The 26,175-nt window shown below is 39.7% G+C and overlaps 1 protein-coding gene across 18 annotated transcripts in view; it reads left to right on the top strand.

Moving 5' to 3' along the window:
- The window catches only part of phldb1b (pleckstrin homology-like domain, family B, member 1b), a 140,248-nt gene that overhangs the window by 58,677 nt on the left and 55,396 nt on the right, over positions 1–26,175 (top strand). For 16 of the 18 annotated variants that reach the window (XM_088078519.1, XM_088078520.1, XM_088078524.1 and 13 more), the window contains 2 exons: positions 3,435–3,560; positions 14,040–15,532. In XM_088078519.1, the coding sequence (XP_087934645.1) occupies positions 3,435–3,560; positions 14,040–15,532 (1,619 nt within the window). Of the gene's footprint in view, positions 1–3,434; positions 3,561–9,936; positions 10,217–14,039; positions 15,533–26,175 lie in introns of those variants that run through there. The other 2 variants (XM_088078528.1, XM_088078527.1) reach the window with 2 other exon arrangements.

Here is a 26,175-nt window from a genome sequence, read left to right as displayed (position 1 = left end):
CAGCTTTAACAGGTTATTTTTCTTATTTATTCCTCGCAGTCAGCGTACATGGGTGACGCCACCAAACAACCACCACAGGGACAGTGTTTTATTTCGAACATGTAAAAACAAAACGCACAAAAAAACCCCAAACAGGCCTTACAGCAAGTACAACGAACAAAAACAAAAAGACAAAAAACACCTGTACATCTATCTCAGTTACAAATACTAAAGCCACTGAAACTTAATTATTAAATGTTCAAAAAGAAGTAGGAAGAAGTACACACTTATTTAATACTAACCCATTCATATCCTACATAAACAACTTCACAAATTACTTAGAACAATAGTTAATCATGGGAAGAATTGCATACAATTCAAATTAGCATTGGACAACTTGAGCCAGTAACCAATTTTTTGTCCCCTTTGGGGCAGTTTAAGCAAGCTATAAACACAAAACTGACATTATCATTTTATAAAGTGGGTATGTTAAACCTTATATTTGAAAAGTTGCTTGTTTATAAGAGGCCACATTAGTATTTATACAGAGTCATGTTTGTGTCCACATGATCAATATAAATCAAAAGTCACTCTCCTTTTAGCTCTGTTTTTGGTCTCCACCGACTCCTTCAGGAAATTTTGGCTCTTTAGCTGTTAAACGCTCCACTATGTTCACTAGCTGCTGCTGTTCTCTGTCTGTTGTTTAGCGCTGGGCAGTCAGCATACACTGATTTTATCAGAGGATTATTGCTGCCTGCTGCAGATGCAAACAAATCTAGATCAAACCATTTTTTTTTTAAATTGTCAAGTTAATCAATAATGGCTAAAATCCTTAATTGCGGCCTTAATACCAACATGCAGCGGTATGTAATGTCTACCATGTTTGCAATATTACACTTTCTTTGCTTTTTTAAATTAATTATTTTTATCAGCGATCATTACAATAAAACGCTGATACAGATAATCGACAAAATGCCAAATATCAGCCCTCAATAATCTGTCGACCCCTAAAAAATAATGCAATTCCTATTAAGCATTGTCTTGTTACTGTTAATTATTACGCAGCTTTAAAGCAATATAAAAAATAAACCTTAGGCCACATTAGGTCGGGCTGGGCAATGAATCAAATTTAATTTTCAGTCACAACTTTGGTTTCCAACAATAATGAAAACAAGATAATCAATCAGTTTGGCAATTATGCTTTTTATTTGTCTCTAGCGCACCTCTTTTGTTCATAGCTGTGCATTCAGTGTTGCCAACTTTTTGCTAGATTAATGGACTTTTCAGGCTCTTAGTGACTTTATTTTTGAAAAGCAACTAACAACAAATTTCCCCGTCAGTGCTGAGATGGCAGCTGTGCGACCCTCACGCACCAGCAAACCTAAAATAAGTTTTAAGCTTTGTGGACTGGCACTTTAGCCGCAGCTAACAAACATCTAACAAACTGAGCGTCCTTTGAAAAGAAGATTCATCCGTTTGTTTACTGTGGGCTTAAGTACGTCCCAAAACAGCATTTTTACAGCGTCTTATCTCTTTAATTGGATGTATTTCCTGTAGATGCAGGATGTCGGGGAGAGGCACATCAGATAGTTCAACTGTGTGAGCCGATGGGACTTCATTTAACGAGAGGAGACAGATTTATTTGATGTTGGGGGTATTTTACTAATTAAAAATGTCATTTACACTTCTGATGCAGCCTCCTGCTTTGCAAAAATGAAAAAAAAACAACACATTTTTAGATATGTAATATAAATACAAATATGCGACTTATGAATATCTTATTTTGGTGCAAAGCGCCAAACTTCTGTGATACCTAAAGATCTTTACTCCGCTCTGTCTTCTGTCTATAGCTCAGAGTGTCATCCATCATCACTCTTAGTGACCAGGGACCGTGTGCCCTCGGGCTTTGTTTTTCAGTGTGATGATGACGGTGAACACGGTGTTGTCTGAGTCAGCGCAGCCTCTGTGTGTCGTCGGCTCCTGTTTGAGCACTTTGCACTGTGTTCACCCCCCGACGCTGTCAGAACAACTCTGAGGCCTGATCTTCACCTCACTTACCTCTCTGATGGCTATTATGTCACTCCTCTCTGTCCACCGTGTGCACACACACACACACACACACACACACACACACACACACACACACACACACACACACACACACACACACACACAGTGTTTGGATGACTGCTTTGTTGGTCACTTTAATCCTTTGAAACCTGGACTGACATCAGTTTTCTTGTGCTGCATTCAGACACCTTTCACAAGTATTTAAACCTTGAAAACCTGAGCACATCCATCTGATTTCTTTTGAAAAAATGAAAAAAAGGCAAAGCTGGTAATATAACAACAACCTGCAAATGTGTTTTAAAAGGAAAAAGAAAGAAAATTATATATTAAAAAGTAGGGAAAATGTCAAGAAAACATTTTTTCATTATTCGTTTCATTATTTATTTTCTATCATTTTTCTCCCTGGTAATTTTCTTGTTCATTGTTGTTTTCACTTTTGTTTTCGGTCCAATTTTTAAGGTAATTTTCTTTTGTTTAGGTAATTTCCTATTTATTTGTTTTTTAACTTCTCTTTTCTTGCTAATTTCCAGGTAATTGTCTTGTAACTTTTTATTTATTTATTTATGTATTTTTTGCAAATTTATGGGTCACTTCTTGTTAAGTTGCTCTTCGCAACTATGTTCCCTTGTTTTCGAACGAAAATCAAGCCAATTTGCTCAGGTCTCAAAGGGTTAAAGAAACTGACATTTTGGAAAATGAGATTCTTGAGCTTTATGTTTAGCATATTCACGCGTGAGTAGTCGCCGTGTCCGAAACACGACAGAGTAGATGTGAGATTGCAGGGACCATTTAACGGCTCAGTGTCACGTTTATTCAGTTTTTCTAACTTTATTTAAAAAAAGTTGCAGTGAACTTGCTATATGATGTTGAAAGTTTCATTTTTGATAAAACATTTACATTTTCAAACATTTTCTAGTTTCTACCAAAATATTTTCATTTTTATTGTAAATGCAATCCGTATATTTGTTATCTCATTAACTACCAATAATCGGTATCGATATCAATCCTAAAAAAAAAATCAAATATCTGTCGACCCCTACTCTGCTAACACGTTAGCACACTTTGGATGAGAGTGGGCCACATTTTTTTGACATTTAATATACATTGACTCACACACTTTGAATGAGTCATTAAAACATTGTAAATACCTTTTAGCTGACCTTTCTGTAACCTATTAATGGTTGTTTAGTACGAAATTAACCCAATGATGTCTGTGCTGACGTCTAAGGAAGAGAACGTCACTTATTTGTGAGCATCTCAATAAAAAAGCTGTAAAGGGAGCTGAAGTGTGCGGACCTTCTTCTGTCCAATGTTTGCACTTAAATGTGGTTCAGCCTCTTTATGGATGTGTGCATGTTTAACTGTTTGCATGTGCTGTTTTCCAGGCTGTATGCTGTGTTTTGGCCAGTCCGCCTTCTTCCGCTTCAACCACCCTGAAGAAGCCTTCAGGATGAAGAGCATGGTGCCCCAGGGAGGGAGTGTCTCCACCGGGGACTACAGACTATGTCCAGGTACTGCGTGCATGCATCATGTCACACCCACTCTGTATTTTACTGCAGTTTCAGCCCCGGCAGGATCGGCGTTTCCTGACATGAGCCCAGAGTGAAGACAAGCACACTGACCTTTTGTCACATGAATAATAAAGCCTAAAAAGACGATTTCCCTCCTGGAGTTTCAGTTTCAGCTTGACCTGAGTGAATGAATGGACCAGATTGTTGCAGAGCTGAACAGTCGGGTGGTGAGGTGGAGCAGCAGGGCAGTGTGTTTTACAGGTGGATGTTTGCACAGCAGTAAATCGCCGGCATTTTTGCTTTTTTAATAGCCTGGTGAAGGTGGAGGAAGTGTACAAGCACAAGGCTTATTCATTTGGTTACACACAATACTGGCCAATACATGGCTCTAATAATAGTCAGTTACCTGCAATTAGGGCGATAAAACGATAACCCTAGCAATTGCGATGTAACTTTTCCTCGATTGAAATATGAGATGTAGTCGATAGAACCCATTCCAGCCATGTTCGCTCGCTCTCATTTGCCGCTGGTGTCTCCGCCAGTGTCTCCACCGGTGTCTCCAAATGTCCACTCCACCCTCATTCTCCGCTGGTGTCTCCACCGGTGTGTCCATTGGTGTCTCCGCATGTCCACTCCGTCCTTATTCTCCGCCGATGTCTCTGCCAGTGTCTCCAAATGTCCATATGTCCATATCGCTCAGCCCTACATGCAATGCAGTTTGGTTTTATTGGCAGATTTTGCCTTTACTTTAATTAATCGTTGTTTTTTCTTAAGTTACTTCCTGTAAGTTTCCATTACTACAGCTGTAAGAGCTGTAAAACCACTTATACTTCAACTTCTCGTCACATTTAGGCCCCAAAAAGGTCATATTTGAACACAACTACATAAAAAAAGCCTTAACTTTCGCAGTAAGCCTGTTTGCAGCTCTGCTCCAGCAGTGCTGTTGTCAGTATCAGCCTTTAAAATGCAGTACCCGTTGAACCCTGCAGCCTGAATGGTGCCCAGCTGGGACCTGGTGCTGGAGTTCACACCATGCATGTTTTATGAGCATCTCATTCCTCTGCGTCTCCAGGCAAAGTTTTCAGCTGCTTGCGTGTGTGTGTGTGTATATGTTGAGTGTTCCTCCTGGCAATCACACAACTGTTAGTACGTGCACCTTTTCTTGGCCAGCTCCACTACCAGGGATCTGTCATAGCATCTTGTTATGTCCCTCCTTTAACTGTTGACGCTGGCTGCCACTGGGGGGATAAGTATAGCACAGCTGGCTGCTGTGGACCTCCTGATCCAGTAATGAAAGCCTTCCGTTGTTTAGAAACGTACCATTTTCCTCAATTATGCATTCCTGAGTTGCTTATACCACTCCCATGATAATCTGGGCATATCCGTCATATCTGCTAGGAAGCACTTTGAAATTACACTCGTTATCTGTGTTTGAATTCAAGAGCCGGAGCGATTATGGAGGGCAGTTAAACACAACTGCCCTACTTTTTTGTAGACAAATACATTTTCCAGCTTTTTGTCCATAATTTAAAAAAATCAACTAATTTATAGTACATGTAAATCACAGCTGAACCCTGCTGGTGTGCTGTAATACGGTCAGTTTGTGTTATAAGGCTGTAAAACCACACTCAAAACCCTTTAAAATACCTCAGAGTACAAAAGCATGTCACTGTTTTATATGTGTGTGTGTGTATATATATATATGTATATATATATATATATTTTTTTTTTTTTTTAATTATGGGGATAAGGCTGTAAGAAGCTTAAGAAAAAAATGACCCAAAAATTCACAAAAAAGTACAAGAAAATAAGAAAAGTAGAAATAGAACAGACAAAAAGGTTAAAAAAGCAACAATGAACAAACAAGGAAATGACTTGAAAAACTTGCTTAAAAATTATAATAAGAATTCTGTAAAACAATTTTAAATACCCAATTATAGATATGGTTTTTGGACATTATTCCCTAACTTTTAAAAAGTAATAATTTTCCAAATCTAATCATTTCTTGCAATTTTCAGGACATTTCTTTCCAAATTTCTTATTGCCCTTCCTGATGTTATGTTAAAAAAAGCAAACCAATTTTCAGGGTTCGAAAGTTTAAACACATCTGAAGTCGTCAGAGCGCAGCACAAGAAAGTGATGTTAAAGGGTTAACAGAATACTTTATCCCGCCAAGTGACAATTTGTATATCACTTATTCATCCTGTGTTACTGAATTTATGAAGAAAACTGACTTTTTCTGGCATGCCTCAAGTGTGAATGAATTAAAATTGCAGTTGATGAATAATTAACATGCAGATGGTCATTTGGGGATGTTAAGAATTCCTTTAAACAAACTGGATACCATATCCAAGAAGCATTCACTGAGCAAAAAATAAAGGACTTTTTTATTTATTACAAATATCTAAAAATTAAATTAACAGAAAATAAAATAAATTTGCACATGCGATTCACATAAAAATGTAACTAAGAGAAACGAATAAAGGAATAAAAAAAAAGGATGACAGACAGGATGGTATTAACCATAATGACATGGTCTTTTATAACACTACTGTGGTGAAAATAGGCCGTTATTCAGTTATATGGGATGAGAAATTCTCATGGCGTTAATAAAAGGTTGTCATCTTTTATAGAAAAGATGCATCTTATTCAAATAGAGGATTTTTTGAGCTTCCTTGGGATTTGACAGATGGAGTCTTTCTCCAGTTTAGCCACACACACACACACACACACACACACACACACACACACACACACACACACACACACACTGAAACTACGATAATTTACTAATGTGGGTCTTAAAGTCTTTTTTATTTTATTGAACGTAACGGTTCAAATGTTGGCCCGACTCTGTTCCCTCGGGTTTGAGCAGTACCTTGTAAAAGTACAACTAAGAACCTTTTCTTCCAGTGCAATTTTTATACCTCTGTAACTGCAGTATTACTGACCACAGTACCACAATGTACCTATAAATGATGGTATAATTATTAGGGAATGAGAAACCGGACCTACCTGTATTTATTGGTGGATTTTCCCCCTCAACTCACCATCTGAAATGAGCCATGCCCAGTCTTGGCCTGTTCAGATGTAAAGGACTGTGGAGACCACACAGTCGGTCCCGAGTACCTTAACAAGGACTGGATCCCTCACAGGCTTCCCACCTCCTGAAACCTCAGTCAGTGAGTTACTCCTGCTGATTTTAGGCTGATCTAAAGTGACTCATCTGCTCTTGTTGTAGCTCCTCACATGCGTTTATTTGGCATTCTGTCCCTCTGCAGCTTCACCATCTTTTCACTGTATTTTAAGGATAAACATAACAGAAAATACATCAAAACACAGCTCACGATGTAACATAAAAAGTCCAAATATAAACTAAAAAAGTAGCAGTAAGTGTAAATATGAACAACAGAGTGGAATAAATACCTCGTTGGCTGCTTGTCATAAAAACAAAACCTTTCCAAAGTTGCATAAAGTCCTTTTAACGACTCTCTGACTGTCCACTTCAGCTTTACATGTTCACCAAGTCGAATTTAACGAAACTATATCCACACAATGCTTCACAGAGTGGACTATACAGAGTCTCGCTGCAGCTTGTTTCAGCGACGTTAGAAATACAGAAATACAGCTAAATGATAAACTAATGCTAAAACCTTTACAAATACATATTAAGGGTCGATTATCAGCCTGGGTGATTATTGGGGCCGATATTTGGCGTTTTGATGATAATCCGTGTCAGCATTTTTTTTTTATTGATAGCAGAATAAAATGTATTTATTAAAAGGTGCAAACAAAGTGCCAGCATGTGAGAAACTTTTACTTTGTAAAACCTCTGGAAGCTATTTTTATTTATTCATTTTTTATTTAAATTTTCACTTGACTTGAAAAGTTGCTGGAAAATTGCTTTATATGATATTGAAAGTTTCAGTTTTGATTAAATATTTGCAAAAGGCATTAAAACACAGTTTTGAGTAGGAGTTTGCTATATTCCAAATGTTAAATATTGACAGAAACATTTTAATTTTTATTATAAATGCATATCGGTTCCAAATATCAGTTATCAGTCTCATTTACTGCTAATAATCGGTGCCGGTATCGACCATAAAAAAACAATATCAGTTGACCCTTAATAGATGCATTTTACATTTTGATACCAACTTAACAATATGAAATTAAATTTTTCAACCTTTATGAATTCAATTGTTTTTACATGTTTTTATTAATAAATTATGAACTTATGCGTTTTTAAATTGAATATTTTCAAACCACACTTAGTCATTATGTGCCTGTCGTGATACATTTCTGCAGAATATACGTTTCAGTGTAAAATCTCCATGCTGTGTTTCTGTTTCGGAAACACTGCAGTGCTGCTGTGTCTTTAAGATGCCGCTCACATTCACCTGTCCGTTGTTCAGTTTGGTGAGCTTTGCCCGGTCAGTGTCGGTCCATTGACCAGCTGTCTTCGGCCAGCCGTCTTTCAGCAATCACGTCTTCGCTGATTGGACATTTCCTGTGCCTCTCTGCCCGGCCAGCAGACGACGTTGGAGCCCGGAGCTGTTTGCTTAAAGCGGCCGCCGGCTGGAGTTACAGTATCTTTTACAGAGACTATTTATAAACCCCTGGTTCCATTCTGCTGTCTGCCATCTCTGCACCCTCCCTCCTGGGTTTCCCCTCCAGTCCCTTCCTGCACCCACCCACCGTCCCTCTGTGTGTGAGCCTCACTGTTCGATGAAAGGCCTTTATCTCCCCGTGATTTGGCCTCTGTATCTGTCTCTGGCTGCTTGACAGTCTGCAAAAAGCCGTGCTAACGGCACGGCTGAACGCTGGTGATGCAGTTATTATGGGCACCACCACATGTTGAATCTCTGGTGCTTGAATGTTTTTGCAGGGGAAACAATCGTCCATCAGTAAAACAGGACTGGACAATTTTGGACAACAAACTGAATGTCTTTGCCACTGAGAGCAGTCAGCACCTCTTCTCTGCCCCTTCATTTCCATTTCCAAACCAGTTAGAACCCGCATTTCCATCCCTGAGGAAAATCGTTTTTTTTAAATGAGACCTCGACTCAGTGTTTGTATGGAAAAGTTAAGCCAGAAAGCAAAACACACAGTAACCCTTCCAAATGTATTTTTTTTAATCTACATTATACTTTTAACCATATAAATGTCAGTTTTTTTTGTCATGATGCTATTTTTGTTAAATGGAAAAAACAAAACAAAACCAAAAAATGGATTATTTTCAACATACTACATGCCATGTTAAGGAAAATAAAGTTAGTTTTTGAGACTAAAGTTATCAAATTACGAGAATAAAGTCATTATTTCGACAATGAAGTCATGATATTATGAGCAAAAAGACATAATATTCCGAAAATAAAGTTGTAGTTTTATGAGAAAAAAGTTGATATTATGAAAATTAACTCGCAATATTACAAGAATTAAGTCGAAATTTTACGAGAAAAAAAGTCAGCTATTAAACAGGAGACTGCACAGGTAGCCACTGTCCTCGGTGTCCTGCAGTGCCACATAAAGTCAACAGGTAATCTGTTGACCTGTGCTGCCGCCATTTTTATACTTTGCTGGCAAAATGTTTATTTCAGTATTATGATATCCCCTTTCTCATAGAAATTCTACTTTATTCTCATAACATTACAACTTTTTTCTCGTAAAATTACAACTTAATTCTCGTAATATTACGACATTATTCTCTTCAAACTATAACTTTATTCTTGTAAAACTACGAGTTTATTCTCAAAATTATGACTTAGTTAAAATATGTAATATTATGACTTTATTCTTGAAATCTAACAAAAATTCTTTAACATGGCCCTAATCCTGCGTTGTAATTTCTGTAATATATCATTTAACCTTTCTTGTAAAATTACGACTTTATACTCTTAAAATTATGACTTTTTTCTTGTAAAACTACGACTTTTTTCCTCGTAATATTACAACTTTTTCCCCATAATATTATGACTTTATTCCCAAAGTCTTTATTTAGTCTTTACTTAAATTCTATTTAAATTCTAAGTTTTACTTTCCTTAGTGTGGCCCTAAAACTCCGTCGTAATAGTGACAATAACAATGACAAACCATAAAGCCCACTGCTGTGACTCTTTAAAACAGCGCTGTAAATCTCGCAGTATTTCACGTCACCCTGAAAAGGAAGAGCTGTGTGAAGGTAAACATGCCACTGGAAGTAAGACGACTTTACTTTCAAAATAAAATACAGTCCTCACTTGAGGAAAAATGCGTGTCTGACAGAGTAAGAGAAAGTGGACAATGCAAACATGTCAATATAATATAAAATTCATTATTCACCTTTATTATGTAACTACACATTTACAAAGCATCTTAATCATGGACTTAAAGTAAGTTGGTTTTATTTTGAAGGTTTAGTCCGGTATTGCGGTGTTAGATTTTAAGTAACTTGACACGAGCGGTACCGGAGGCAGCAGCGGTGCCTCGCGCCCCAACCAACCCCCGGCTGAAATATCACCTCGGTGGTGAATCTCCACATCTCCCCGCGGAGTGTGCGGAGCCAGGCGCGACAGGGCTCCGTCACAGCCGCTCTGTCAGCGGTGTCCGGAGGATGTGGGCCCCGGTGTGTGTCACATAGCAGGTGAACTGACCGGGTCACGGTTTTATTCCTTCATGTGAGTACTGCTTAACCAAGTGATACGAACCGGTCACACGCCAAACTCCATTAAAAATCTGTCTGTTTTTATGTTCATGTGTTTTTCTGGAAAGATGCTCACAGTGCAGGACATTAATAAATACTTACTGCGATTCAGTGGAATTTCAGTATTTATTCGGCATTTAGGTGATCAATAAATATGACTTTCGTTTTGAAATATAACCACGTTTCTTTTGCTTGGAGTACAGTTTCACGGTGTGTTCTGATGAGGGGAAATTTAGGGGATATCAGTGAAAATAAGCGTATTTTTCCAATCAGCTAAAGCTAAACTGACGATGAAATTGATGCCGAATTTTAGAGGTCCTCACGTGTAAGATAATGACGTAAGTCGTGTAATATTAAACACGCAATTGCACCGGCAGTCAAGCTAACATTAAATTGCAAGATTTTCCAATGAAGTTTGGCACGGCGCACTGGAGGCGATAGTCTGTATCCCATGACATCATTGCACGGGCTTTCCCACAGCAAACGGTTGCTTTTATTTTTGTCACCCCACCCCCCCTTTTCACTCTTTACATATAAACCAAGCCGGTTTGTTGCCTGTGAGACACGATGTGACATTGACATTCACGCGTTGCTCCACGGTTACACTGCAGCTGTTATTGTGACAGGCTGCAGACAATAACACTGTCAAAAAATTCGCATGAAAAATGTAATGAGATTTAATTGTAGTCAGGCTGTTGTGAAGGCACAGCTTCATTGTATGGCAGTCATTATAGGGGAGCAGGCAGGAAGCTGCTCCCATCTCTGTTGAACAAGCACAGCTAATGCATTATTTGTGAAGCCTCTATATTTCAGAGCAGTTTTGCTCCTGGGACATTTATTCCTCTCTGACATCATTTCTGCTGAGAGACAAAATTGACTTCATGCTATTCTATTTTATGTTTGCGTTATCATCACACACAGTCGTCATGTCTGATTATATTACATCACTAGTAACATGACAGCTCAATCCTCTGTTGTTACCCCTCGGTGTTTGCGCTGATGACTCCACGCTACATTTATCCTCCTGTTTCCATTCAAACAGACAACAAGTCCATTTAAACAGATTTCATTTAGCATTAATAAAACCTGATCTGTGCTCTGATCCCTGCCTCCAGGCCACGCTGGTGAATCTCCCACGTGGCCGTGCGTTTCTGTTGTAATAATCTACTATACTGACATTAGAGAGAGGCGGTTCAGATTAGATTACTCGGTCTGTGTCCTATGTTGCTTTTGGGCCACACAGTAATTGGGTTATTTAGGCACATTTTCTCCTGATCCCCATCCAACGCACAGGCCTGTCTGTCTGCTCATTTCCTTGGCTGCGTCCTTCCTCCTTACCTTGCCACTAATCCCTCCTCTGCCCTCATGCTTACCTGTTTGCATTGCTTCTACACTGGCATGGAAAACATGTTGATATTCAGTATATCGGACACGTAATCGGGACGAGGTTGCAATTTGACATGAGGGTTTTTCAGTATCATGAAGTTAAAGGAAATTTGTTGAATCCATTGACTTTTGCCGCGTATTCTCATCATTTATGTTGTAAATTTGCATCCCAGTATCCAGTCTTCTCGGCCCGTTATCAGTGAATGTCAAACAAATGTCCAGAGAACCTGTTGTTCTCTTTGACACTAACCTCACAATCCAGCATTGTTAGAATATGATCTATTCTGAGTTTTAATGACACCCAAACCATGCTTTTATTTTCTCACAATTGGATTTCTGCAATGGTCTTTCAACAGGAATAAGTCAGAGAGCAATTCATAGACTCGAAATTGTTCATAAAGCTGCAGCGAGACGTGAACACATTATTACAATTTCAGTGAATTTAGGATTAATGGCTCTTGCTTGATACATCACTATCTTCTTTTAAATCACTTTTGAAGACTTATTTTTATCCAAAGGCATTGCAATAAATTCTCTTTTAATGATTATTATTATATTGTACTTCTGACATTGCACTTAAGTCTGGCACTGCTCTGTTTGATTCTAACTGCAACCGTCATTTTTGTCTTTTGTGTTGAATTTTTGCTTTTTAAAATTTTGCAAGCATGTGTTGTATTGTGATTTTGTTTGTAAGCACTTTGTAACATTACTTTCGATAAGTGCTATATAAACAACCTTCATTATTATTATTATTTTCAGCATTGTCTTCCATCAGATGTTAGTCAGTCAGACTGGACAGGAACCTTTAACCTCTTTGGATACTTTCTTCACTAAAACCAAACATAAGTAAACCAGGAGGGAAAGAACATTTTGTGGGGATGAAAACACCCCAGTCCAGAGTCCAGAGTATGCATCACATTTCTCTGTACTGTATTGCCTTCTTCTTTACCTTTTTGACTCCCTCTATCGCTCAGGGAAAGTGTGGTAAGATTGAGTCATTCAGCAGATTTGTATGAGACCTTATCACAGACAATAGGCAATCCATAGATAACAGAGTATTACGCTCTCAGAGTAAGAGTGTTGGAGGTGCTTGTGATAAAGAGAACCGTGAAAAAGCTGTTTTTCCTGACAAAAGGCAAAGAATGACATTGTAATGCACTCTTTAAAAATGTTGTGAGACAGTATTTTACAACGCTTGGATGTAATCATGGCGACAATAGGTTCATGCTTCAGCTAATAATTTCCAGGTAAGCGTTATAATTAGATGGTTACAAGTAATCTGCCAAGATTACCCAGATTATGTTGCATTAGCATTGTAAGGGTCAACCAGGACCCCCTCTGCTGATGGATTGCTACAGATGGAGGCTACATTTTTGACCCTCTCCTAATCTTGAGCCTCATTCTCGATGCAAAAAACAAAAAAACGCTAACACTTTCTGACATCTGGGTTTTTTGTGCAGTGGGAAAGTGAACGATTGGCATTCACACCCGGGTCAAATGACTCTGTGGTAGTCACAGGTATTAATCGTCTCCGGCTCTAATCAGCATTGATGGAAATACAACATCCGGGTAAACGTGTTAATTTCACTTCCACTGCGAAATGCAATTATGGGCCAACACTAAGTACTGTTCGTCTCCTCCTCGGCAACGCTCAAACATCGCTCCAAATTAGCGTGTGCTGAGTTTGAAAGACAGACTGAATAAGTAAGAGATATATAAAGAGAAGTAAACACAGTGAGGTTTTCACTGACCTCTGTCCCTGCTTCTTCCTACTGTTTACCTGTTTATTGGCCTGTCTGTGATGTGGGACCAACATACCCAAAATAAAAAGAGCCCAAACACAGAAAGGCATACTTGCGTACACAACTCTACTCTGACAGTGAGGAAGCAGCTACAACCTATTTGTTAGTGAGTTTTGTTTAAAAAACCTGTGTGCATGCGTTGATTTTTGGAAAAGGTTTATTGGTCTGAACGAGCTTTAGGGACCTTTGATATATTCAGTGAATTTGCTTTGAATCAAGGAAAAACCTTTCTGACAAACTGCTATGTTGAGGTTTGGTTTGACATTCAATGACGTAGAACCAGGTTTGGAAACTATCACCAGCCACCAGCCAAATGCTGGTAAAATACGCAAGTGGCTGCTAGATTTGCTTCAATTACTAGTCAAAAAAATCCAATAGTAATCTGTTGAGTGGCTTGTAAATTTTGTAATCCACCAGCCAAAAAGTTAATTTCCTCCCCTGCACAGAACATTGGTTAAGAATTTGAATTTCTCAGTTCGAGGACAAGTTAGACTCCCAGTTCAGACTCTTTTGCACAAGAGATTAAATATTTGTATTCTATTTTGTACCCATTTTTTGTTGTGAAAGGTAAAACCCACTGACGGTTGTTGTCTGTCTTCTCCCCCTCAGACACGGAGAGCCTGGTCAATGGGAATCACCAGGCCAGTCCAGCCCAGTCTCCCCCAGCTCCTGGAGAGAGAGTCCAGTCTGAGCACAGTGCAATCGTCAGCTCTATTGAGAAGGACCTCCAGGACATCATGGACTCCCTAGTCATGGATGACCCCCAGCCTTCGTCCTCGGAGGGCAAAAAGCCTCCAGGAGGCGTTCCCCACTCCCCCCTGTCGCCCATGGTCAATGGAGGGGGCCGGTACTTGCTCTCCCCTCCTACCAGCCCAGGGGCCATGTCCGTGGGGTCCAGCTATGAGAACACATCCCCACCCTTCTCTCCGCTCTCCTCCCCCTCAGCGGCCAGCAGTGGGAGCTTCACAAGCCCGTCTCCTAGTGGAGGACCCCAGGACCAGAGTTCCTCTCTGCCGCCAGTGCCTGTACGCTCCTCTAGCTACAACTTCACCACCCAGCCTCCGCCTGTACCCCAGCCACGGACCATACTGCCTAACTTCAGCAGCGGTGGGGTGGGTCAGAAGGTTCAGGAAAGCCCCAGGCTGCAGAGGAAGGTCTTAACCGAGGCCCCTCCAAGTCCTAAGCCGAGTCGCAGAGGACTAGGCCAAGATGGGTCTGAGAGCCCTCGACAGACTCCTCTGTCTTCTAATGAATCTCTCAGTAGTAGAAACATTGTGCCAAGTAGCCCCAGACTCACCCCCAAATTTCCTACCTGTCCATCCCCGTCTCCCTCCAGTTCCAGGACCAAGGCAACCACAGTGCTCCAGGAAAGGCCTGCCAGCCCTTTCAGAGAGCAGACCAGTCTAGCTGATTGCCCCCTAACCTCCAGCCCCTCCAGGCAGCTTTCCCAACCCACCAGAGCCTTCCAGCCTCCCCTGGACCCCATCGTCCACATCATCCAAGGATCGCCGCTCCAGCAGCATCAGCGCTCGCTGCAGCCCCCTGAAAGCCCTCGCATGGCCAGGAGAAACATGGAGCTGAATGGCGGCGGTGTAGGGGTCAGCAGTATGAGAGAGCTGCCACCTCTTAGCCCCTCAATGGCTCGGAGAGGGGTCCCGGTACTCCCAGGGGCGCTCCCAGGGACGGTCCCCACCTTGAGGACTCCAGATAGCCCCTCAAGTCTGGGCAAGCTTATCCCAGAAAGTCCCAGGCTCCGACGCAAGACTGGATCTACATCTGAGGAGCTGACGTGCAGCAGGGGGATCCGGGACCGCAGTCCGTCGCCCACCTCCATGATGATGGAGGGCGGCGGCGGTGCCGGTGCACGGAAGGCTAGCTTTGGGAATGCCTTGTCACCTGCTTACAGTCTGGGCTCCCTACCCGGCTCGTCTCCAGTCGCCAGCCCCAGGACCCACAGAAAGATGTCCGCAGGGAGACCTCACCCCGGGATGAGGGAGAGGAAGAACAGCATCACGGAGATCAGCGACAACGAGGACGAGCTGCTGGAGTACCACCGACGACAGAGAGAGGAGAGGCTCCGAGAGCAGGAGATGGAGAGACTGGTGAGTCTGGAGCACACGCCACCTGAAAACTACTCTTATTTAGTTTACAATTTAAAAACACGTTTAATTCACGTTCTTGTTACAACATTATGGCTTAAACGTTAAAGCAGATTTACTTGATACATGATGATTTCTTACTCATGACTTTGAAACCGCTTGATGACCTCGATACTGATTATTAGTAGTTAATGAGACCGATAACAATATTTACACAACAATAAAAATGAAAATATTTCTGTCAATACTTAGAATTTGGAAAATAACAAACACCAACACAAAACTTTGTTTAAATGCCTTTTACAAATGTTTTATGAAAAGTAAAACTTTCAACATCATATACAGCAAGTTCCCCGCAACGTTTTTTTATAGTCAAGTGATATTTTAAATAAAAAATAATTAAACAAGTATAGCTCCCCGAAGTTAAAGTTCCTCCCATGATGACTCTGTCTTTGTACTTTTTAATAAATTAATTTTATCTGCGATCATTAAAGTAAAATGCAGATACAGATAATCGGCAAAAACCAAATTATTAAACAATATAATATAATGATCGGCCAGGCTGATAATCTGTCCACCTCTACTGTAGACCAAGGCAAAACCTTTAAAGTTATTATATTTATCTGAGCAATAGTCCAAAAAGCCGAGGATATTTGTCTATTTTTTTCTTTTCATTGACTAATAAATAGATCAACAGGTGGTTTCAGAGCTACACGTCAAGTTAACCCACAGTTTAACCTCCTCTGTAGCTTGAAAGGCTCATTTTTTCCTGTAACAATGAGCCTTCGGAGCCTTTTTTTCATATTTGCTTTGACTGAATATGTTTCCAGTGTGATGTGAGAGCACCGAGGATCCGTCTCAAGCACCCTGTAACCCATCTGAAACAATTTCAGTCGCATGATTATTGCTAGAAGAGAGGAAATGTGAATGTTTTTGCAGGGGCTCGGTCTAACTGCAATGTAGTAAATGACCTCCTGGAGGAGCGCAGTGTGACGGTTGCTGTACCTCCATGTCTGTTTGGTAGGAGGAGTAACCGGGCCCGTAAACCGTCCCAGTGAGCCATCTGTAACCTTGCTGTCGGCCGTCTAAACTGCTGCTGACATGCGGTCTCAGGGCGCCCAGATGAGCCCATAGCAACCGCACTGTTTGTTGTTTCTTAAACTGAAGGGGGGGGGTTAGACATCTTGAACTTGTCTGCCAGTCCGAATGAAACCACGGAGACAAAGTCCTTTAAAAGGCCTTTATGTGTGTTTGTGCCTGCGTGAGAAGGCGTTTGTCTGCTCCGCGTGTTATTACAAACTGGGCGTTTTTTTAAAGTGCAGAGCTGAGTGAAGGTTGGATAGACTGAGGCGACTTGTCTCCGAGTGCCAGGTCTTGTTCTGGTACCTCCTATAGAGGCATGGCAGTCAAACAGTGTGCCGGCAGCGCCACTTCCACACAATGAGGCTGCGTTTAACCCTTTGGGGTAAAGTGGGCGATGCTAAATGCTCCGGGGCCAGACAGAGACTCACTCAAGTTATCATCAAAACAGGAAGATCTGTTGATCAAAACAGACACAGCTGTTTAATTTCCTCAGACACAAACACTGATTATTAGCATGTGCTGTTATTAATAAGACGCTGATCGTTGTCAGCAGGTCTGAGCCTCCACAGATACACGCAGCCAACGTCAAACTGGTCCTGTGTCCATCTGTTGTTATGGTCAGGTTTGGGTGAAGTTATGGTTATATAGGCGTTAGGGGTGTAAATCACTGGTTTCATCTCGATATGATATTATATCAATACTTTGGACAATAATATGATTTGTGTCAATATCACAAAGTCAGCCACGATACGATGTTGATTAGGTTTAGGGGCCGGTGATCTATAAGAGCCGATATTATATCAGAATCAGAATCCGAAAGCACATTTACATTTACATACATTACATATACAAGGAAACTGAGTTGTTTTGATGCAAAACAATTAACATGAAGGAAGAATAAAAATATTAAATGGAATATTATAAAAGATAAAAATATAGAAGCAATTTAAAAATGAAAAAACAGAATATAAATAACACAAAACGTGTGTACAAAAGGTGCAATGGAGGAAGCACAGATGTGCAGAAGTCGTTTTTCAGTGCAAATATCTTCAGTCTAATTAAATAAGTGAACTGACAGTATGTTCATTTTACACAGTCTCTTACAGAGGAAGATGCCACTCCTTTTTTGCTTCTGGCCACAAAAGAATTAAAAAAAAAATCTAAATAATTGTAAATAATTTAAACTGGAAATGCTTTCTGGAAAAAAAGTAATCTTTTTCCTAAAACTTCAGGTTCAACTTCTGATTTAAAGACAAACTCACATCCTGAAAACATGCTTTAAAAACAAGATCTTTTAACAAAAGTATAAAAGTCCTCCCAATAATAACTGTCAAGGATTGCAGACTAAACAACTGCCTTTTGTAAGGCATGTTTTTTTTGACAAATAATCAGTGACAAATAATTGATATAGGGAGAAAATGATTTATTCATAATATTTGTTAGTTGTAGCCTTTCTCTGTATTATCCTCTGTGATTCAGTCACATAGTGCTCCAGACGCTACCTGCTGCGTGAAAGTCAAAATGTTCATTTTCACCAGCTGTCTGCATCTTCATAGGTATTTTTGTTATCTAACAGATGTCGACTCTCCGCCCGGAAACGTCAGAAGTTTGCTCAGAGACATTTAAATGTTGGATTTTAACATTGGCTTCTCTCTGTGAACAAACGTTATCATTCCGGGCAGACAGTGGACATCTGTGGGATCCCGAAAACACCTTTTGAAGATGCTACCTGCTGCTGCATTAACGGCATAAAATACTCACATTTTGAATTTTCCCTTAAGAGTTGAGTGAGAGAATCATGTAAAGAAAACAGTAAGAAAACCTCACACTGTCATTTGTAGTAGAAAATCATCAATGAAACATCATGTTGACAGATTGAGGTCAGCTGAGAGGCGACCTTTGAAGGTCATCCCCATAAATGTCCCTTAGATAAGAAATTCCAGAAAAAGGTGGAACGGTGACATTACAGCCGAGCGTAGATGTTCAGTAAACGCATGCCGCACTGGAAACATTTCATAGAAGCTGTAGATTTTTTAATGCTTTTTTTAACGAAGAAGTTGTTGTTTAGCTTCATTAAAAATACCATATAAAATACCACGAACACCTGAAACACATTTCACTTTTTCACAAAAAATAACAGTGGCCAACCCGTCTTCAGGTCCCTAGAAACCTGCTTTTATTTGTATTTTCTTTACACATTAAATAAATTCAATTGTTCAATGTAATTTTTGGTAGTTAAACATACAATATGTTGTTTTCTGCTGCTGGGGGATTCAATCAAAACAAAAAAAAGAGCATTGCGTCATTGCAGTCACTTTTTATCCGATTAGATTCCTTATCGTTCATTGCTGAGGAGGTTTTTACTGGGAACCAAATTATCCGCAGAGGTCCTTTTCTCTCCAAAACAAACAGACCCAGTGATTTAAACAGTTAAAAATGCTGAATAAAGTAGTTTCACATTAGAAATCAGTATTTCTCCGACACCATTCAGCATAGCAGGAGCTGAGCTGCTGCTGTTTGCTCAGCTGGTTTCTTTAATAACCACATTACATAACAACCAAGATATAAAAAGTGTGAAAAATGAGGCTTAAAATTGGATAAAAAGTCAATTTCTAACAGTTTCTGGTTGACAACCACAATTGTGACACCCTGACACAGCGATATAACGCCACTGACAGGCGACAGCGACCAAATGATACGGACCACGTGATGATTAAAATAAGATTTCTCTGGGTTTGAACATAGCTGGAAAAATTTTGGATTATGCAAGTTAACAACTCAACAAAATATATAACATTGGTCCAGTCGTTTTTTGGCATTTTATTGCAGAAATGTTGCATATAATATTTCTTACTATTCATTTAACCCTTTGAAACCTGGATCGACATCACTTTTCTTTCGCTGCGTTCAGATGCCTTTCACAAGTACTCAAACCTTTTTCCAACTGTAAAAAAAGAAATGAGCGGCTTGGTAAGAAATGTCCTGCGAGATGAACAAATTAGTAGCTTTAGGAGATTATTTTCTAAAAATAAAAGCTTAGGAGAAACGTTCAGAAAACAATATTTCTAATTATCATAAAAATATATTTTAAAATATTTTTGCAGAATTATTATCATTTTAAAGCATTTTTAGGCCATTTCTTTCTTTGTTTGATTTTTTTACTTCCCTGTTTTGTTTTAAAAAAATATATATATATATGTATATTTTTAAATTTTTTTGCTAATTTTCAAGTAAGTTTTTTTAAACTTTTTTTAAACTAATTTCTTGCTGATTTTTGGGTCATTTTTCCTGAAATTTCTCATTGCCCTTTTTGCCATGTTCTTGACAGAAATCAAGCCAATATGTCCGGGTTTCAAAGGGTTAAAGGCAATAACTCAAACCATAACTAATGGAAATGTGTGTGGGATTACACTGTCAGCCAACCTAAAAGTATTTCATTAGGGTCGGTTCAGTAAAAAGTCAAACAGCGTTTTCGCTCTTACAACAATAAGATTTGTACTCCGTCTGCCTGATATATAATGCAGCTGCCTGTATTAGCCTTCACACACCCCAATCACTCAAACCCGAAATCTTTTGTTCTCGCTGAAAGGTTATTAGCCACAGCCACCTTTGGACCAGAACAACCTTCAGGCAGACAAAGAAAAATATTGACATGAGATATTTGCAAATAGCACATACCACATGAGGTCAGGAGCACACTCACGTCCAGTAAATAAGTCATCCCGGGACAGGCGAGGGCTGCCGGGGACTCAGAGGCACAGATTCCTCAGCAGCCTCTTATGTTATTGTATTTTTCGAACGCAGAAACTCGCAGCTCTTTGAGGAGCGAGGGCGTGGAGCTGCAGGGCCTGTAATTAGTCACAGTTGACTCACTGTCATGACAGATTTTTCTTGCCCCGGAGCGTCTGCATTTAAATCATTTCACACACAGCCTGCTACTCATTCACACAACTGATTACCAGAAAACAAAGTTATGTGAACAGGGAGTCTCGCAGAAGTTTATTCAGGAAAGAGAGCGTTATTGTGAAATCAACAGGAGTACACAGCTCAGAGGCAGCGAGGCTGCTGGGAGTCTGCAGCTGCACGCTGATACGCTGAGGCAGATCCGGCTCGTGGTGGACTTGGATTTCGGGTTTGGCCTGTTGGTGTTGTTGAAATGCAGTTTAATTACACCGTGTAATTGATTAACACCCCATCTGTTATGTAGTGCTTAATGTGGAATATTTATAGTGAGGTATTTGGGGGTTTTCAGCCCAATTAGTGGAAATTTTTGCATAATCTGTTCATGAAGTTTTCAACATTTACAAAGAGAGTAAAAAAAGAGGAAGTGTCAATATATATATGTATCTGTATATAAATATTTATATATACACACATACATACATATAAAGAACATACAAAGCACAATATGTATGAATGTTTACAAAAGTCCTGAAATTTCTTTGAGGTATATACAAACCCTTCTGTTATTATAGCACACACACTCACCCGTGTATACAAAATAAATAAATATGAACACAACAACTGCAGTAAATAAATACATAAATAAATAGAATAGTAAATGAAAAGGAAAGAGAGAAAAAGAGAAAAAACAAACATTATGAGTAATATATGACATGACTCCATCGCATACTGTAAAGTACATTTACTTTGCATACGTCAAGTTTAAATGATAATTTGGTTATTGTAAAATTGGTCTTAAATTTCAGTCTGAGTGGCAATAAAAAAGTCTTAAACAGTCTTAAATCTAACTTGCATTAAGCCGTAGGGACCCTGAAATCATTGTCGTAAAAATCTTCTCGCGTCTCTCCGGTGGACGGAGAATGTGACCGTATGTTCAGACCGAGTTTGGCTTTTCTGTTTCTTGTCGCTCGGCTTTGGCTCCTGCTGTCTCGTAACGCTGAGTGCTTTTGACTTTGCAGCAGTTACTTTGTCCTATTTGACCTCTGTGACAGATCATTTTTCTCCGATGCACTTTTTATTCATGTTTTGTGTTCAGTACATTAAGGATGATATGTAGTTTGATCATGCTTTGGGGGCGCGGTGGTGCTGATGTTATTAACAGATCATTTTTTTAACCCTTCTTTGTCTCACTGTTCTCTGCTCACTGATCTCTGGATGTGCGTACTGGGCATGTTAAGTGCACATTTTGGGTGCGTGCCACATCAGTATGCAGATATATCAGACAAATATTTCAGTATATGGCCTCCTGACACATTCGATATCGTTTGATTACAGTTAACCCTGAAAAGGCTCTCCACCAATCACACATGAAGGTCAGTTTACTTGTAAGCTGTTGTTTGATGTCCCTTTGCGACTCTGAAGGAGCTTTGTTACGTCTGAGAAATGAATCGTGTTGAATTAGTCAAGGTTACGTTGAGTTAAGCTTGACGTTTGAGGACATTTGAGTCAGTGAGCACCCCCGTTTCCACGGCAACCAGCACGCCAGACTCCGCAAACTGATCCTCCCTGTGAATGCTCGCGGTTTGGAAGATTTTACAAATAGTGTTTTTATTTGTCGGATTATTATTTCTGTTTTTGTAAGTTGCTTATTATTCAAACGATACTCAGAACATGATATAACTGCTGTGATGACGTCCCGAACTCTCTTACTGTTAATACTATAATTTCAATCTATTAAAGTCATGGAGACCACAGAATTATATTTTAAAGGCTTTTTCAAAACAAAACACAGTCTGATCCCTTCATTACTGTCACATCATTCATACAATAAGCAAGCAATACCGCAACGCTGGTTATATTATCAAATCCATTTTAATTTATGATAATTAATTGTGATGCATTCAGCTACTACAAGAATTTGACTTTAATTCGTTTAATTGAAGCATCTGAGGGAGCAGAGCAAAAGAAAAATCCCCGTCTCTTCCCAAAGGATAAAAAGAAATGTTGAGTTTTTATCAGCAGTGACTTAAACACGACTCCTGGACGTCTGAAAGCAAACATGAAATGGTAAAATAAAGCAGACATCTAAAGTACAAACAGGACACAAGAGAGAAACTAAACTCCAAACCACAGAGATTCAGCTCGAAGCTACAAAAACATCGCTCCCTCTCTAGTGTCCTGCACAGACAGACGTTAGCTGAGTCTTGCAGCACGAGTGTTTTAGGGGGAGAAGGGGGGTCTTTGGTGGTTGGCTGGCAGCAGTTAGGCGCACTTATGTCCTGACTGCAGAGAGGGTCCATCTCTGGCACGGATCGGCGTGTTTTGACTGATAATGGAAGGACAAATCAGCACGACGTAGTTTGACTCGGCCAGAAGTGGTAATGGAAAAATGATGTTGTTTTTTAATGGTGGTTTGGTGAGTTTGGGCCTCTAAACGTATCATCATCGTTTGGAGCGGTCGTTCTGAAACAGGGAGCGTTTCCCCCCTTGGCCCAGTTTGTTTGAGCATATGTGAACACAGCAATCGCTCTCTGATGCAGAACAAAACGAGCGAGCCGAGATCGCCGAGAAGGGCTGGTCTCTGCTCGCCTACAGTCGAGTCCTGAAGAGCACCGCAGGATTTTCTGATAGGAGGCATGTGATTTTAGCATCATTTCAACAGCTAAACCGATAATAAATCCGTCTACTGATGGTGAAATCTCTCCACCGTCTCATAATTGATCATGATAAAGGCCAGCGCCGCCGCCACGGGCAGGTGCATCAATATGTTTGTTTTTCAAAACTTCACATTATTTAAACGTACCTGCGTCCAACAATATGACAGGAACGTCTAACTGATCTTTCTGTCATCAGCGTCACTGCAGAACTCGCTCAGAAGCCGTCACATAGTCACCCGATCGTCGACCTGACAGCAGGTGATGAAGACGTGTCTGTCGAGACTCCAGCAGCTGCTGAAAAATGTCTTTTCTATAGTTCGTCTTTAGTGGAACGTATATGCAGAATTTATAAAAACTGTGTGATTTTTCTTCTGTAATGTGTGAGCAGAACAACGAAGCACCCGCAGCGGCCCTGATTACATGATCGATTTACAGTCTGATAACAGACGCCTAATAATGCTTACAATCAGTTTCATCATTTCTCTGTGAGCTCTTTGCAACACCAGAGATCATAAATATAAAAACTCTATAAGCTTTAAAGTGCTGCGTGAACTTCTGTCAGTCACCTGAATTTTATTTCCCCACGAGGGTCCCGATGATGCAGGAGGACAGACACAGAAATGTCCAATCAACGAGTTACCTGACAGTCAGTAGAGCCTCATGTTTACTCCTCTTGGTCCATTTTTAAAAAGTCTGTGTGAACACGAACTGAACCAGAATTAATATGTAACAATGTATAATTTTTTCTGGACCAAATGAACCCAACTTCAGATGTGAAAGCAACCTTAGACTTCGCCCTCGGCTGCCTCTGGACCCTGGCTCAGAATTTGCCCCTATAACTTAATACAAGCTCTGTGCTAAATCACTCGACTGACCCTTTAACTGGAGCATATTCTCATGCAACATTGTGATTGCACGTTATATTTTAACCCTTCTGAGTGTTTTAGTTTCTCAAGACTTTCCTACACTTAAAAGAAAAAAGCAACCTGCAAAAATAAGTCATGAGAAAGCAAATCTTCACATTTAAAAATGTACATCAGACTGAAATATCCAGTGTGGGAAGTAACATTTCAAAAGATCACGCCACCCGTATCGGTAAAATGATATCAGTGTCAAACGAGCATTAAACCAGCATTTAATTCAGCATAATTACGTTTTTTTCTTTGGCGCCTGGCGGTAAGCGCTCTCTGATGACCAGTCAGCAGGGACGACTGTTTTCCTGCGTCCTGTGATCCAAGCTGTCCGGTCTGGCGGCGCTCTCTCCACATGGCCGTCTGACTGACATGCTGTTTTGGCAAACACACTTGGCACATGAGTCCGGTCGCAGCGTGCGTCGTCTGCGGCCGACACATGCGCGCCGCTCTGCTGTCCGCTAAAGATGACCTCATCCTAAGGCGTTGGTCAAGAATAATAATCATTTTTAATGAGCAGCTCATTCGGTATCCTTATCACTTTTTGTAACGTATTGAATCAGACTTTGACTTTGAAAAGACATGAAGTGAGATTTTCTCTCATAATTTTGTTAAATTTTTGTTTTTATTGGCAGCCAGAATATTTACAAAAAATTACAGTTACAAAAGCTTCACTTCAAGCCTGTTTTGGCGATAATTAATCACAAAATCAAGTGCTTAAAAGTAATAAATAAAAGTACAAGCCAAAAGACAAGTTGGCAGTTAAACAAGCAGAAACGCACAAGGATAGATACAGTTAAAGAGGTATATTAATAAACTAAAGAAATTAAATAATCAATTAATGAGAGGAAGGAAAGGGAGAACAAGAAGTAGACGAAGAAAACAAAAAGGGGAGAAAAAACGTTGTGGTTCAAGTTCATTTCCAAGAAAGCGTCTCTGTTATGTGGAGAATATTTTGAATCAAAATCAAATTCCCGCTTTGATCAGTTTTGTCTCAACTAAAGAGAGAAAAACTTAAATAAAATCACAGAGTGAACAAAAATAAAAAAATAACGCGATATCTCAACAACGACTCGAGGAAAGTTCCCCAAATTTGGCACAAATGTCCTTTTAAACTCAAAGATGAATTGAGTAGATTTTGGCAGTTAAAGGTCAAAAGTCAAAGTCACTGTGACCTCATCCGTCGCAGTCTCGTGATCGCAATATCTCGAAAACACCTCAAGACAATTTCTTCAAATTTGGCACAAACATCCACTTGGATCCAAGAATAAAACTGATGAGAATTTAGAGGTCGAGGGTGAAGGTCACCGTGACCTTGTCTTTTGCAGTCTCATGAAAGCAATATCTTGAAGACCCAGTGATGGAATTTTTTTCAAATTTGGCACAAATGTCCTTTTAAACTCAAATATGAATTGAGTAGATTTTGGCAGTTAAAGATCAAAAGTCAAAGTCACTGTGACCTCAGCCGTCGCAGTCTCGTGATCGCAATATCTCGAAAACACCTTGATGGAATTTCTGCAAATTTGGCACAAACATCCACTCAGGAATGAATCGATGAGAATTTGGAGGTCGAGGGTCAAGGTCACCGCGACCTTGCGTCCGTCTCATTTCGTGAATGTGATATGTCAAGAAGGCCTTAAGGGGATTTTTTCAAACTTCCACTTGGACTCAAGAATGAATTGATGAGAATTTGGTGGTCGTACGTCAAGTGATATTTTTTTTATATTTCTTTGTTTATTGTTTATTCCCCATTAGCTGACGCCTAAGCGACAAGCTAGTCTTCCAGGGTTCAGAAACAACATAACATAACATCACAACAACAAAAAAAACAGTAATAAAACTTAATGATAATAACAGCAATCATGAAAACATACAAAATAAGTAAACAAATACATAATAATAATATTAGTGATGATACAACAATACAATTACGTTAACAATAGTAATCAAAAGATGATCATAATCAATTCAACAGTAATCAACCAATTCAAAAAATAGATAAATAAGTGAATAAAATAAAACAACAACAACAAAAAAACAAGTCTTATTCTTAACTATCTTGTTCACATCAACATAAAACAATCCATTAAAA

This window comes from Plectropomus leopardus, chromosome 6 (assembly GCF_026936395.1).
Source record: "Plectropomus leopardus strain MGB_pleo_1.0 chromosome 6, ASM2693639v1, whole genome shotgun sequence".
NCBI classification, from domain to species: domain Eukaryota; kingdom Metazoa; phylum Chordata; class Actinopteri; order Perciformes; family Serranidae; genus Plectropomus; species Plectropomus leopardus.
This window is presented reverse-complemented; position numbering and strand designations above follow the sequence as displayed.